Source organism: Pipra filicauda, unplaced genomic scaffold, assembly GCF_003945595.2.
Source record: "Pipra filicauda isolate LSUMZ 115617 unplaced genomic scaffold, ASM394559v2 scaffold671_size170773_pilon, whole genome shotgun sequence".
NCBI classification, from domain to species: Eukaryota; Metazoa; Chordata; class Aves; order Passeriformes; family Pipridae; genus Pipra; species Pipra filicauda.
Window position 1 is genome coordinate 155178 of NW_024104833.1, and position 15597 is coordinate 170774.

General features: G+C 44.2%; 2 protein-coding genes and 1 long non-coding RNA gene across 5 annotated transcripts in view; 1 reads left to right on the forward strand and 2 right to left on the reverse strand.

Moving 5' to 3' along the window:
• Window positions 1–947, reverse strand: part of CDC5L (cell division cycle 5 like) — a 31385-nt gene extending 30438 nt beyond the window's left edge. The window contains exon 1 of the mRNA XM_027749419.2: window positions 648–947. Coding sequence (XP_027605220.1) covers window positions 648–692 — 45 coding nt within the window. The 5' untranslated portion in view covers window positions 693–947. The remainder of the gene's footprint in view (window positions 1–647) is intronic.
• Window positions 616–15591, forward strand: LOC114002973. Of its 3 annotated transcripts, none has more exons than XR_003546068.2 (4): window positions 616–1147; window positions 1539–1657; window positions 5705–5800; window positions 13332–13729. It is a non-coding gene; the product is annotated as an uncharacterized LOC114002973 (long non-coding RNA). The 3 variants fall into 3 exon arrangements; XR_005566247.1 differs by lacking the exon at window positions 616–1147 and adding an exon at window positions 14516–15591 and having other exon boundaries at window positions 1372–1657; window positions 13332–13635; XR_005566246.1 differs by lacking the exon at window positions 616–1147 and having other exon boundaries at window positions 1372–1657.
• Window positions 3189–9400, reverse strand: LOC114002971 (zinc finger protein 493-like). The gene is made up of 3 exons (XM_027749417.2): window positions 9312–9400; window positions 8523–9110; window positions 3189–7857 (listed from the first exon to the last, which is right to left on the reverse strand). Exons 1-3 carry the CDS (start codon window positions 9343–9345, stop codon window positions 5207–5209), a joined length of 3273 nt encoding a protein of 1090 aa, XP_027605218.2. The 5' UTR covers window positions 9346–9400; the 3' UTR covers window positions 3189–5206.
• Window positions 15592–15597: the final 6 nt, after the last annotated feature.

Consider the following 15597-nt stretch of genomic DNA (forward strand, 5'->3'; position numbering starts at 1 on the left):
ATTAGGATGGAAAAGGCCTCTGAGATCATGGAGTCCAACTTATGGCTGAACACCACCTTGTCAACTAGACCAGGCACTAAGAGCCACGTCCAGTCCTTCCTTGAACACCTCCAGGGATGGTGACTCCACCACTGCCCTGGGCAGCCCCTTTCAATGTCTAATCACCTTTTCTGTGAAGAATTTCCCCCCAATGCCCAACCTAAACCTCCCCTGGCGCAGCTTAAGACTGTGCCCTCTTGTCCTACCGCTAGTTGCCTGAGAGTAGAGCCCGACCTCTACCTGGCTACAATCTCCTTTAAGGGAGCTGCAGAGAGCAATAAGATCTCCCCTGAGGCTTCCTTCCTCCAGGCCAAGCCCCCCAGTCGCTCCTTATTGGATTTGTGCTCCAGACCCTTTCCCAGCCCCGCTGCCCTTCTCTGGACTCGCTCCTGCAGCCCCCAAACCCTCCGCATGCCCGGACCCAGCGGGATCCAGCAGGACCCAGCAAATCCCAATCTCCCAAAGACACCCTAAAACCTGAGCCTCCCGCGCAAGCGCAACACGACCCCTCTCCACCCCACCCCCCCCCCGCGCCTGCGCACCAGGGAGGGCTCCCCCCGGGCCCTGAGGGGGAAACAAGGCATTAAACAAACCCCGCCGAGTCCTACCTCGGTGTTCCGCCACACGCCGCCTTTAATCATAATCCGCGGCATCTTGGCGGCGAAGGGAGGGGGAGACGAGCCCCTGGAGCGAGAGAGCGGAGAGGGGACGGGAGCACCGCTCGCTTCAGCGGGACCGGCCCGGACCGCGCGCAGGCGCCCTCAGCGCCGGAGGGGGTGCCGAGGGCGAGGGAAGCGGGGCTGGCTGATCTGCCAGGGAAGCAGGGAGCGGGGTCGGCGGGTTTTCCAGGGAAGAAGAACCGACGGCTTTTCCAGGAAAGCGGGGCCACTGCTCTTCCAGGGAAGCGGGTCTGGCGGCTCCGCGCATGCGCAACACCCTCGCGCTCCCTGAGGGGCTCTCCGCGCTGGCGCCCCCTAACGGCCGGAGGAGCGCCCGGCAGAGGGGCCCGGGCGATGCCGGGGGACTAAAGGGGATTTGCTTAAAATTCCTTCACATTTCCCCAAGGGACTCAAATAAGGAAGGATAGGAACGGCAGGAAGGAAATCAGGTTTCCGTAATGTCATCTTTATAGCGTGTTTTGTTAATTTGAGGAAACAGCCCGTGCGTTTGTGTACGGAAGGAGTTCGTCCCTGTGAGGGTGGTGAGGCCCTGGCACAGGTTGCCCAGAGAAGCTGTGGCTGCCCCATCCCTGGAAGTGTTCAGGGACTGGCTGGATGGGGCTTGAAGCAACCCGGGATAGCGGAAGGTGTCCCTGCCATGGGGGTTGGAACTGGATGGTCTTTAAGGTTCCTTCCAACCCAAACCATTCCATGTCGCCCAAAAGGACACTGAGGCAGCAGCACATAATAATGTTCAATAAAGTAAACCCCAAATTGTCTAATTTCCTTCTGTTGTAGGTAAATTTCGCTGGTGGTTAACCACATGTCTTTTTATTGCAGTCTTTCCCAGACTTTATACCCAGCTGCTTTTAAATGTTCCTCCACACCCTTCCAATCATGCCAGTTACCCTGAGCCCATTCGTCTGAGGACTGAGGATTTGGACTTACTCCATGCTTTTGTAAGTAGTCAGTGATATCTCCTGCCAACCACACCAGTTTGTCACAAATGAGTCCTTTAGGTCACTCAAAGTATCACTGGCAAAGGCATCAGCAACAGATTTAATATAAAGGTAAAAGCTGGCAATGTTCACACTACTACTTACTCTGTGGTTAAAGCACAGAAAGAGAAATCTGAACATCTAAAATCAATCAATCAATATAAAACTAAATCAACCAAAAATTATGGATGTGGATGCTGGGGACAAAAAAAAAAAAAGGTAAGGATGGGAAAGGGTAACAATAAAAAGGAATAAGTGAGACCATCCTGTTGAGTCACAAGGTTCAGAGGGGACCGTGCTGCCAAACTTAACCCCAGGCTTGACCAGTGGTTTAGGCCTGAAGGTTTAACAGCACTTAACAGCACTTAATCAATAACTTAATTTAAACAATTTAACAAAAGATTCATGTAGAATTTACTATAGGCAGAACAGTAACTCACAGGCCTATCTTATTTACAAGTCTAAAGTACTTAAGAATCTAGGAGAAAAACATTCATAGCACATTTGCTAAGGCATATTCACACACACACACACACCTAAAGGAGTGTGTAAAAGGTATACCTGTGAAAATTTCCCCTCCAGTTCAGAGACATACTCACATTGGATGCCTTTGCATCTTCTCAATGGGCGAAGGGTTGAGCCTTGAGGAGTGGGGGTATCAGCTCAGGATCTGTTGTCATTGTTTGGCAGTGATCCTTCAAGTACAGCAAACCTGAGAGTTCACTGGCTCTGAGAGGTATCCTGCTCACAGGGAGGTGCTGGTCACAGCCTGTTGTGGGCCAGGAGAGCTCCAAGGGTCCCCCTTAGGACCACTGCTTGTAGGGTCACAAGAGAGTTGGCTTTGGTCACACTGATTTTCCAGCCTGGTTGCAATTCGGGTCAGTAACTTTGAGAGTTTAGTAACGAAAATGTTGTTCCACTTGGGTTGTTATTCAGGCATTAAAAATAATTTTCCAAAGCTGTTAAAACCCAGGAGCTCATTAGACAGCACTAGTCCCCAGGAGCAGACAGTGTTTCTGATAAGCTCAAGAGGAGCTGAGCCTAGGTGCTGTTCAAGGCTGAGGCCTAAGGAGCATTTCTGAGTTCAGAGTGTGGCCTGAGAGGGAGGATGCACCACCACACCACAGAGGTCTGACCTATATTCACTGACTTCACCCTCTCTTTAACTTTTATTCACTTATTTAGAAGATGCACAGCAGCTAAAATGACACCCTTCTGCTCAAGTTGTTTGTCTCTATTCAAGATATGTTCAAAGAGAAAATAAAGTTTATTGGTTGAAATAGGAAACGTCTTAATATGATTTAGGAAAGGCTTTTGTTTAAAGTACGCAGGAATAAAAAGTATTACACTTTTAGCTACCAAAAAAATTACCAAGAACAGCCCATGTCTTATCTGAGTAGGCCTCTACCTTTAAATTTCACTGACTTGGCAGACTGAGAATACCTTTGAATCCCCAAAATGCAGTCCAGTGTATAAAGAACAGAGGAGAATGTCAGGAGTCAAAAAACTGTTTATTAGAAGCAACAACCTGGAATACTTTTACAAAATTGTCAAGCTCCATCTGAAAATATCTTGTTCTTCTTACATCTTGAAGAAACTGATGTTTACCAACTCTTGTAAAAATTTACTGAAATTAAATTATCCCTATAAATTGGGCTCCCTTCTTTATCACTGTACACCACACTTTTAAACTCTACCAGATTTAGCTTTCCTAGTCTCATCTGATATAAAGGCTTACAATTTCTTCGTTGTTTTTGTTTCTTCTTCGTACCTGTTCTTTGGAATTTCTCTTCAAATAAGCCAGCAGAATTGTACAGTAATGCAGGTAAAAATGCCTCCAAATTTGTGTAACTGTTAATATTTCCCAGAAATGCTTTTCTTTCTTCATACAGGATAACATTCTTCTCACAACTGTATCAGGTGGTTGCCTCAATCGTTCCAAGATCTGAATGATTCATTCCCAAATGGTGACCTCCCAGCTTGTACTACAAACATTTGTAACCACCATGGTTCAGGCAGTTTTCTGACTTTACCTCAGCTCCAAAGAACTAGATCACTTGAATACCTTTGCTGATCTGGCCTTAAATCCATGCATCTATTCATGAGTTTCAGTCCACTCTTGAAAAATCGTGTTCCAAATCCCAGAATGGCTGCAGGAATTCTGGAGAACATCTGGTCCAAGCCCTTGCTCAGGCAGGGCCACCCAGAGCTGGTTGCCCAGGATCATGTAATGGCTTTTCAATATCCAACCTCCCTCCTGCTTTACCAGAAACCCTCTGCAAGACATTACCTATATTTCTACAGAAAAGCACACATTTTAGGAGCAGTAGAAAAGCACCACGAGTGCCATGTTTACATTCTCTAAATTAAGCTACAGGTTTATTCTGCTTCTTCATGGACTGAGCTGTAACATCAGGGGACAGTTCACACCAGCCCTTTGCTGTTGTCTTTCCTCACACAAGAGAGTAAAACATTGTTATCAAAACCACTTAACACAGTCAGTGATGTCCACTCAAGGTTTCTAGCACTCTATAACTGTAAAACAACCAAAGATTTGTCTAGATATAAATAGAAACTGGAAGCAGCACCCACTTGCCTTCACCATACTCTGTACCAACTGTTTGGTGCAGGAGGCTCTTACATGGTATTTTAGATGAACAGTTAAGTTCTTAAAATAAATTTAAGCAGTTCAAGACATTCCTAAGGTTTTCAATGTAACTAAACAGCATTCACAATTATCAGCAGGTGCTCAAAATAACAGAAGTTATTTGAAAATTACATCATCTGTTGTAACAAACAACACAGTAACCACCAGCCTGAGAAAAGGTAAGGCATTTTCTACCACAGTTATTAACATTAGACACTAACATAAAACTGAAGATTAATTTAAGGATTCTCAGTATCATAAAATAAATTATTCAGGACATTACCCTTCCTGTCAGACTGCTCACAAAATTATCAAAACTACAAACAAGGTAACTGCCTAATAAACCTTTTATAAACATATAGAAAACATCTTCATATCACAGTTATGCAGTGATGACATGAATATTTTGTTTCCATAGTTTTGTGAGAGACTTTTTTTCTTCTCTTAGAAGTATTGCAAAAGAACCTGGGAGGCAACTTTCAGCAGATGGGAGGTAGCATTAAGCCTCCAGATGCACTGATAATTTTTATATAACATGTACTTCTTTCCCTCCCTTTAACCATTCTTTCAGTTAGAAAAGAGATTTTTATTAATTTTTTACAAGAAAATAAGTGGCACAGAGTAACTGTTTAAAGTGATGGCCAAATCCTAACAGGACTCATGGTATTAAGCAGTTACTCAGGCATGAGGAAGTGTCTCCAAGATCTTTAGCACAGCCTGTGCTAGAACTGAACCTCTCTGAAAAACCTGGAGCAAAGCAGTCCTCCAAGTTTCACTCTCTGGACCAAATGCTGGATGTATCCCTTACCAGCCCTTGTTCTGAACACACAAACCACCCTAGAACCAAGTGCCAACTCCCAACCTTATATCCCATCCTTGTGCTGCCGCTTGTGCTTTTCCAGCAGTTTCTGGGTAGACAGTGCCACATTACACCTCTCGCAGGTGTACTTTTTTCTGTGTGTTTTTATGTGCTTTTGGAAAGCCCGTTTATCCAGCGTGGAGTATTTACACCTCCTGCAGCACAGCCTCGAGTGAGTCAGCAGGTGGCGCTTGAGGTGGCTGGAGGTGCGGAAGGCCAGGGCACACTGCCCACACTTGAACGGCCTCTCCCCGCTGTGGATCCGCAGGTGGGGCTTCATGTTCCCGTTGTGGGCCGTGCAGTAGCCACACTCCTCACACCGGTACGTTTTCACAGGGAGCTCCTTGTGATCGCAGAGATGAGCTGTGCCCAGAGATGAGCTTCCCTCGCCGGAGTGCGAAGCCAGGTGACGTTTCAGGGCCAGCCATTGGTTTGTGGAGTAGTCACAGTTCCTGCATTTGAAATGCTCTGTGTTAAAATGTGTCACTCTGTGTCTCTTCAGGTGGCTGGAAGTACGAAACTTCATCTGGCAAACAGTGCAGCTGTAAGGTTTCTCACCCGTGTGAGTTCTTACGTGGAGTTCAAGGTTGCTTAAACTGTAAGTACTGTACCTGCACTCTGCACACTGGTAGAATGGTGGCTGACTCTGTGCTAGCAAATCCTTTTTCCTGTCCCTCTGAACATCTGGCTGTACTCCAAAGACTGTTGAACCAAGCAAGGAGCTGTTAGAACCTTCCGAGGAACCAAAACCCCTTTCTGGACATCTGCCTCCATGAATTTCACGATGCAACTCAAGATTTTCCAAACACTTCTCTACATAGAGACAACTGCCCGACTCCTGTTCATTCTTTACATGAAGGAGGCTGTGTTTCTGCAAACGGTTTGCTGTTTTAAATGTCTTATTGCAATCTTTACATACAAATGGTCTTTCATCTGTATGTATCTTTAGGTGCAGCCTGAAGTTGTTCTGAACATCAGTAGCATAACTGCAGTGTTGGCACATGTATGTTCTGAATGTATTTAAAGCGGTAGAACATGAATCCTTTGAGTTTTCCACAAAGTTATGGTATGCATTGTCATCTTGCACTTGTGAATGAGAGGCCTCTGACTTGAAGAGAGGTTCCTCTTTGTAAAGGACAGCATCCATTTCGTGTGAAGTCCGAGTGACTTCTGATCTATTCCCAGTAATAGCCAGGCTGTTGCTTCCAAGACTGTTTCCAGGGAATTTCTTTCCAGAGCACATTTTTTTATTGCCCTGCATATCACCTGCTTGCTCACAGTCTGCTTCTGAAGCCAGCATTGCCCCACTGAGACAAACATCTTCTCTACCAAAGAGAGAAACGTGGCCCTGAGAATCACTCTCAGCTTTGCCTCTTTTGTGGTATTTATTGCTCTGATCTGTATAACCATTAGCCTCGAACTGTTCATGAAATTTCTTGTGCAAACTGAGATCTCCTTTAGCGTAAAACACCAGGTTACATTCATCACATGAATAATTCTTTAAAGATCTTCGAGTTCTTTTTCTTCCACTTACACAGTCAAGTTCCTGCCCTTGGCACGTTTCTGTCCCTGTGTGGAGCCTCCTGTGTCTCTTTAACTCCAAGCTGCTGCTGAAAGCTGACTGGCAGAACTCCCAGGAACATGGTTTAGCCCCTGTGTGGATGGAGCTGTGCCTCACCATGCTTGCAAAATATAATGAAAAGAAGCTGCAGAATCTGCACTGGTACAGCTTATACCCAGCATGCCAGTACATGTGAGTTAACAGGCAGGAAAAGGTAGTGCAGGAGTAGTCACACTGAGGGCACTGGTATGGTGGTCTCTCTTTATGGCCCTTCATGTGATGAATAAAACTCCTTGGATTTGATGAAGCAAAGAAACACATTCTGCAGGAAAAACTAACAGGCACACACAGAGGTGTAAAGTCTCTTTCAATTTTAACAAAAAATTTCTCATATTTACGTTCTCTTTTCTTGGTCTCAGATGTCCCTTTTTCAGATCCTCTCTGCCTCCCTTTTCTTGCATTTGTTCTGTTTTTTCTTGCCTTTTGCAACCTGGTAATTTTTTTATGCAATTTAAGGTGATTCTTAAGGTTGAAAAAGAAGAAAAAGGTTCTTTTACAAAAGCAGCATTTATGTATTTTCTCATCTTTGTGAGCTGAATAAATGTGTTTCTTTAGGTGTGCACTGCATTTATACATAGAGCTGCAAAACCTGCACTTGAAATTCAATCTTTCATGCTTATTTGTAGAACGAGATGTTTTAGAAAGGGGTGAGAGGGTCAAAGTATTACTCTGCCACACTAAACCTTCTTGCTGGCTCTGAAATTCTTTTTGTATTGCATGAGAAGAAACAACTTTTTGTTGCCGATATCTTTTTCTAGGAAATGGTGTTAATGTCTTATAAATATGCTCTCCAGTAGTATTTGATTCAGCAGAAGTGGAAACATTCACCTCAGGTTTCCCTACATCTTTTGGAAGTTCTTTAGAAGTAGAAGAACATCCATTAAGAAATGGATCAGAACAATTATAGGTAAATTTCTGTTCTTCCTCTAAGCCACGTCCCAGAAGAGAACTCAGAGTTTCATCTTCAAATTTGCTTGTTTTTCTGTTATCAGCTTCAGTATCAGTTTCGTTATCATTCTTTGAAGAATCAGGATCTACAGGAAGATATAAAAAGTCTCATGTATGACATTTCATACAATCACAAATGTTCATTATTAATTGGCTGTAATAATCCCAAATTGCCTAATGACTTGCTTGGCACTCTTCTGCTTCCTTAGTATTTCCCTATATCCACTTTTTTTACTAATGCCTCTCTTCATGTTCCCCTTTGCCCCCAACATTTAAATGCTGCTCCCAGTGAAAAGCCACTTCCTTTCCACTTTCTCTTTTCACTCAAAGCTGAATTTTGCAGGACAACACTGCATTCCCTACAGTTTTTTAACAAAACTGCCTCATGCCAGGATTCGTATCAAAGTACTATCATCAAACTTTGCTAGGGCTCCATTCTCACAAATATGATCCTTTTTCAACTTTTTTATTTTCAGAACCTTTTCCCTGATGAAAGGCCACCCCTTTGGTCACTGTAGTTGAGTGAAACAGTACTAACTTCTTGTACTTTCACTACTTTTCACAATTGTGTGAAAGAACTAAGCCTATTCCAGCCAATATTCTCCTTCTGCTGCACATGATATTAATCTAATTTTAAATGCTTACTCTAAAATAAATGGGTTTGATATTGTTTTATACACTTTCCTATTTCAAAAACTTGAGATTTACCAGATTTCTTAAACTCTTGCACTAATCTTATGAAACAAGTTACCTTCCATTTCAGCAACTGCCTCCATCTCCTTGTGGATTTCTGGTTGTCCCTCTGGACTGCCATCACAAAGAACACCTGCAACACTGCCAGGTTCTTCTTTTTTAGGCACCGCTGGCAACATCAATGGGCTGGTATCATCTCTGACCTCTCTGCCAGCAGAGAGGAGAGGAGGAATCTTCTGAAAGCCACCATCACATTCTTTCCCACCACCGGTTTTGTTTATCTCTGTTTTGTAAGGCGATGTAGGTAACGTGCAATTTTGGCCACATTTCTCCAGGCCTGCACCACACCCATCACTTAAAGATGATTTTGATGCGTTGCACACACCCTCAACAAGCCACTTCTCTTCAGAGTATTTAATACAACTATCTTCATTTGAAATAGTCTTGTTTTCATCCCAGCTGCCTACACTGCTACAGTCGTTTGAAGGTGCCACAACATCTTTCAGGCAAACGCTGTTGTTTAAGTTAAAATCCTGCTCCACCTCGGGAACGGACACGTCCTGCTCCTCAGCATCACCCTGGAGAAAATCCTCATCGCTGAGCACCAAGACAGTGATTGGCAGCACGATCTGAAACACGTCTGGCTCTGCGGGCAGAGACAGACAATCAACGCAATTCCCAGAAAACCCCAAGCCACCCACCCTTCTATGCCCAGTGCGCACGCGCAAGCACCAGCAGGCCCCGCGCATTTTCACTCCCTCAACCTTCCCCGCTCTCTCCGGTCACTCGGGCTCCTCATCCCCCGCGGGAGCCACGCTGGGTCCCTGCCGGGGCATCGGGCACCTACCGCTGTCCCCCTCCGGCTCTGGAATCCCCGGCATCTCCCGGCCCGTCCGGATCCGCGCTAAAATCCAACCTCCACCCCCGCGCGCGTGCGCGGCGGGGAACAGGCCAGGGGACGCCGGGACACCGCCTCTTGATTGGACGGAACGGGGGGGCGTGGCCTGAGGAGTGGCCCCGCCCGCCCCTGCATTGGGGGGGGGAGGGGGGGGTGTCTTGTCCCAGCGTTGTGGCTTTTAAATGTGGCTTAAAGCTCAGTTTTAAACGTGCTTTTATTGGTCTGAAACTGAATTTAACTTGCCCCTTACATGCGCCCTGGGTCGGGGTGGGGGGTTTCAAAAGCTCTGCGAAACCTATTCCCGTTTTAGGCAATTTTAATTGTTATTTCTCCTTCTGCAAAAGTAGATTTCAGAATCATTAAGTCTTAAGATCGGGATTGTTCTTACAATAAGGTCCTCCCCCGCTAGGGGCTGACGGAATCATAGAATAGTCACAGGCAGAAGTCACAAAATTCGTAGAAACACAAACAGCACTATAGGCTTCATCCTGTTCCCTCCCCTTGGCCGATTAGGCTGAAAGGGTGAGAGTGGGAAATACATAAATCTGCATACAGACACATTTACATGTGCAAATATGTAGGTATATGCATATATAAATTCTATATATATGTAGAGTGTTGCTGCCCACGCGAGGGTGGTTGGAATGAGATGATTTTTAAGGTTCTTTCCAACACAAACCATTCTGTGATTCTTTGCTCGTCTGATTCTGTGAGTTGTGGTTGGAAGGGAGCTCTTGAGATCATCCAGTCCAACACCCTGCTGGGGCAGAGCCACCTGGAGCAGGTGACATGGAAATGCGTCCACGTGGATTTGGAATGTCTCCAGAGAGGGAAAATACACAAAATCTCTAGGCAGGCTGTTCCAGTGCTCTGTCACCCTCAAGGTAAAGAAAATCTTCCTCTTGTTGAGATGGAACTTCTTGTATTTTACTTTATGGCCATTGCTCTTCATCCTGTCGCTGAAGGGAGTCTGAAGAGAGTCTGGCACCATCCTTTTGGCACCTGCCTTGGAGATATTTATATGTATTGATGAGGTCCCCTCTCAGTCTTCTCCAGACTAACCAGGCCCAGCTCCTGCAGTCTTTCCTCATAAGAGAGGTGTTCCAGACCCCTCATCATCTTCATGGTCTCCACTGGACCCTCTGCAGTGGCTCCTTGTCTTCCTTGAACTGTGGAGACCAGAGTTAAAGACAACAGATGACAGACCCTGCCTAGCAAGGTCCTTGTCCTGTCAGCCCATGGACCCCCTGCTCCCAGCAGCCTGGCTCTGGCAGTATTTTATAACCCCCCTCAATTGTGATCCCACATCCTGCACTGCTATAGGATTCCCAGCTCTCATTTTCCAGACCCTGTACTCAGTAGTGGTATCTCCAGAAGGGGTGGCATGTTTAGCCATTCCAATGAGAGGAATTTCCCCTATTCCTGTCTTCTTCCTCCCCAAAAAACTTGTAAAGAACTAATTACATGCCTTAATTTCAGAGCCTTGTACCTGGCATACATGGAGCTGCACCCATTTGTAGGCACATTTGTTCAGTGTGTGAAATTCAGATGGCATCCTTATATTTTCAAGTAGAAGTGGCAAAACCTTGTGACAGGAGCATTGTCAAAACCCTCCAAGCTGGGAGTATTAAATTAGGAAATGATGAGAGAAATATTGGCTTCTGTGTTTCAGCTCTCAGGGAACTTGGGAATCTCTACAGAGTTAGAGGACTTGTTGATACTCCAGGGTAGGTGAAGCAGATGCTGGGTGGGCAGGATGTCTTGCCTAGACTTCTTCCTGCCAGATCAAGCTGTAGCATGTTAAAAAAAAAAAAAAAAAATAAAAAAAATTAAAAAAGTCTGCTCCTGGCAGACCCATCTGAGGCTCCTCCACAAGATGGCTCTGCAGCCACAGGCTCTGCAGTGGAACAACCTGAAATACTGGACGGATCTCAGTAATCCTGCCCCTGTTCGACTGGTCCAGTCTCTTGTCGGAAGGGGAAGTAGAGAAGATCTGAGTTTCAAGTAGAAATTGAGGAGGGAAAGTATATAACTTCAGTTGTAATTATCAAAGCTAATGGGAAGATCATATTCCACACATTTGTTGTTGCCATTCCATGGGTGACTTTCAAAATGCAAAAAAGCCCCCAGCTGTTGTAAAGATACTAAATTGCAAGAAACCCGTTGTGAATCTTAAAATCACTGAATTGTTCAGGTTGGAAAAGACCTCTAAGGTCACTTAGTCCAGTCATTAACCTAATACTGTCAGGTCCACCACTAAACCATGTCTCTGAGCACATGTTTTTCAATCATTCAGGAATGGTGACTCCACCACTTCCCTGGGCAGCCTGTTCCAGTGCTTCATAACCCTTTCTGTGAAGAAATATTTCCTAATATCCAATCTAAACCTCCCCTGTGGCCGTTTCGTCTTGTCCTATCATTTGTTACTTGGGAGAAAAAAATGACCCCCACCTTGCTACAACCTCCTGCCAGGTGGTTGTAGAGAGTGAGAAGGTCTCCCTGAGCCTGCTCTTCTCCAGTATAAACACCCCTAGCTCATTTTAGTTGTTCATATATTCTCACTGAAAGGAGATTAATATTTGCTTCCATTCTTTCTTTTTTTAAAAGCATGAACTTTGAAAAAGAAGATAGCTCCTTCACTGGAAAACCTGCAAAACTCTGCATAGTCTTTACAAAGCTGTAAATGGCTGAGTCTTTTCCCTTGAAACTATTTTCACTCTTTTTCATAAAGGAACAAACTATAACTCTCACTCTAGTTCTTCATGATGCCATCATCCAGTGAATAAAGTGATCATGCAATGGCTGAGGAATAAATGTGGCCATGAAAAGTGGGTGTGGGGAAGGTTGCAGCTGCCTTTACAAGCCCATTACACAAAACTACCTTCTGCAAATTCAACTTGCGTTGGAGTGAGAGGAGTCTGTCTGCAACAGTGCTTATGCCCACACTCCAACATGCAACAAGAGTTGTGCTAAGATTTTTGTAAGGAATAGGACAAGGGGGAATGGCTTTAAGCTGAAAGAGAGTAGATTTAGATTGGGTATTAGGAAGAAATTCTTCCCTGTGAGGGTGGTGAGGCCCTGGCACAAATTGCCCAGAGAAGCTGTGGCTGCCCCCTGGAGGTGTTCAAGGCCAGGTTGGATGGGGCTTGGAGCAACCTGGTCTAGTGGAAGATGTCCCTTCCACAAACTCAAACCATTCTGTGATTCTGTGAAATATTGGACATTATGAGAAATTGAAGCAACCCCAATAAAATGTAATTATTTGAAGCATGGATTTTGGACATCCTTGTGGCCAGAATAGTTGCACAGATTTACCTCAACTAACATAAGATATTGACCTAAAATGTGTAATTTGAGAGTGCAATCACTTTAGGCTGCTGCTAAAGCAGTTTTTTTATCCTCATGCATCTAATGCTGTAGGTTGGAAGGGCTTGTAACAGTAATTTCATAATATCTTGTATCAATATCCTTCAGTTTGCCAGCCAGGGCACATAACAAAAAATCAAGCTGGAAATATCTCTTACTTGAACAAAAAGCCTGAAAGTCCAGGGATAAAAGACAATGTCACTTTTAAGCCAGGGAAAGTCAGAGAATTATTCCTGGGAAAATAATGTAAGAGCAGCTATGGTCTGGCAATAAGAGCAGGAGAGGTGGTAGCTGAATACAAATCCAGCCAGAAAAGCATAGAAAAAAGGCTGGACAAGTCGGAAATGAAGTCATTAATTACCTGAGCAGGTAATGTAAAGAGGGAAATATCTCCAAAAGGGTTTGTCAGCACAGTTTCGGCTGTGTTAGGACTGTGAGGAGCTACAGCAACTGAGAGCTTTGTAAGAGCCAGGATGTTGCAGTAACAAACCAAGACTTACTAACTGGCTTCTTTTACTGTAAGACCTGCTGCGTTGTTGTTTTTTATTCTTTATCATGAAGCCATTGACCTTTCTCCCTCCACCCTCCTTTTTTTGCAAACAGCTCCACTGAAGTCTGTTCCAGAGGGAAGAGGAGAAAACACATCAGTGAGGACAAAGAGCTGAGCACCACTTAGGGACAGAGCCTTCTAACAACCAAACGCCCACAGAGAGATGGAGCTGGGGATTGAGAGACACCAAGTCCCAGCCCACTCTGCGTTCCAATACTTTCTGCTCCAAGCAGAACTCCTTATCACTAAGTTCACCTTGAACTTGATGAAGCTGTAAGACTAGAGAAAAAATTCAGTCTTATGGTTAGGGCACAGGAGCCAGGAAGTTTGATTTCCATTCCTGATTTTTTTCTGCAGGTTTGTGAAAATCCCTCCTGTTTGCAAAGTGTTTCAAGCTCTTCACATTGCTTTAAGAGAACAGAGCAGTGCTCTTATGTGTTTTCAGCTCTCAGTACTGGAAACAGAGTTTGATTTATTGACATACACAGCATTTCCCTAAATCAGGAGACAACTATTACAAGGTAGAACTCAGGAAAACCTGGAAATACAGAGCCTTTTCTCTGGTAAATTGAGCATGGTCCATTCTACTGAATTTGCTCTTTTTCTCTTCATAGAATCACGGAACAGTTTGAGATGGAAGGGACCTTTTAAAGGTCATTGATTCCAACCCCTCTGCCATGAGCAGGGACACCTTCCACTATGCCAGATTGCTCCAAAGCCCATCCAGCTTGGCCTTGAACAATTCCAGGGATGGGGCAGTTCTCTCGTGCCTTTTCGATATGAAAGACAAAGATGAGATGATCTTTAAGGTCACTTCAACCCAAACCATTCTAGGATTTTATGATTCTGTGTGGTAGGGCTTTTTTGCTGGCTGGAGCCCTTTTGGTGTGATCTGGTCATGCCCTATCGTGAATTTCTCTCACCCTCCAAATTTGGATGGCTAGATCCCAGTTGCCATTTGGATATTATCCATCCATCCATCTCTCTATCTCTACCAGGCTACACCAACAAATTAAACAGCAGCAGACACCTGCACAAGGCAGGAGAACTCAATCCATCTATAGTCAACAAGGTACTCGTCTGGCTTATCATAGAATCATGGAATGGTTTGGTTTGGAAGGCATCTTAAAAAATCATTTCGTTCCAACCCCCGGCCATGGGCAGAGACACCTGACACTTGACCAGGTTACTCTGGCTTGGATCCAGGCAAACTAAAACTCTCCTGCACAATTTCCAGGTGCAGTTTAGGAGTTACCATGAGCCAGGGACAATTTCCCAGGACAGAGAGCAAGACAGAGAAACAAACAGAAGGAATGACCAGAGAAGATTTGTTTCCTTACTAAATCAGGTGACAACCTCATCTAGAAACAGGATTGCTATAACATGCAAGTAACTTCTTTTTTATTGTTTAAAAATATTTCTTAAAAAGTTGCCTCAAAATCTGGACTATACACTGATCAGGTATGTTCTGTGGCGTCTTAGTCAGCTTCATTACTTGTCTGCATTTGGAAAGGGTGTTTCAATTGAAAGCAAAAGAGAGAAATGGTCTTTCAAGTGTTTTTCAACTTTGTTTTGTATTCTGCAATCATAGCAAAAATCAACGGTATTATTCATGCTGACAAGACTGAAAATGATGAAAAATTATGGAAAAGGAGTAGCCAAAGTTTTTTGTGTTTGCAACGTTTTCCCTGGTTAAACAGGTCATGTCCCTCCTAGCCTATTTTTGTATTTTCCTTCCAGCTTAGATTATTCCATCCTAAAATACTTTAGGTTATTCTTTTAATAATGTGAAAAACACGAGTGGCATTTTATGTGATACTAAAATTCTCTCCCGAATTGATTTTCCTCTACATGTTGCAGAGTACTAAATCTAGTTTCAAGTGAATTAATGCAAGTACAAAATACTCTTTCTTTTCCATCATTTTGCCTGGCACAAGTGACAATTACACAGTATGCTGGAAGTGATGGAGGCATTCACCAAATGGTATGGACTGCTCATTAGAGTAGGATGATTATGAGGGTGATTTAGCAGTCAAAAGGCTTTATATTTAGATTTTTACTGTGAGGGTGGTGAGGCACTGGCACAAGTTTCCCAGAGAAGCTGTGGCTGCCCCGTCCCTGGAAGTGGTTAAGGCCAGTTTGGACCAGAAACTTGGTATAGTGGAAGGTATCCCTGCTTTCATAAATCTGTCTTCACGCTTATCTGTATTTCTTTATAGAGTTTTTGAGAACAGAAGTCCAATTCTTGCCCCAAACGGAGCTGCATTCCCTAATAGTTGATGTGAGTCCATACAGCTCAGATAGATCTGTTAAGTTCAC

Excerpts from the sequence above, each read along its gene's own strand:
- LOC114002971 (XM_027749417.2), bottom strand. The coding sequence starts at position 9,345 with ATGCCGGGGATTCCAGAGCCGGAGGGGGACAGCG. Across the intron at positions 9,111-9,311 it reads AGAGCCGGAGGGGGACAGCG|AGCCAGACGTGTTTCAGATC; the intron begins GTAGGTGCCCGA and ends CTCTGCCCGCAG. Across the intron at positions 7,858-8,522 it reads GGCAGTTGCTGAAATGGAAG|ATCCTGATTCTTCAAAGAAT; the intron begins GTAACTTGTTTC and ends ATCTTCCTGTAG.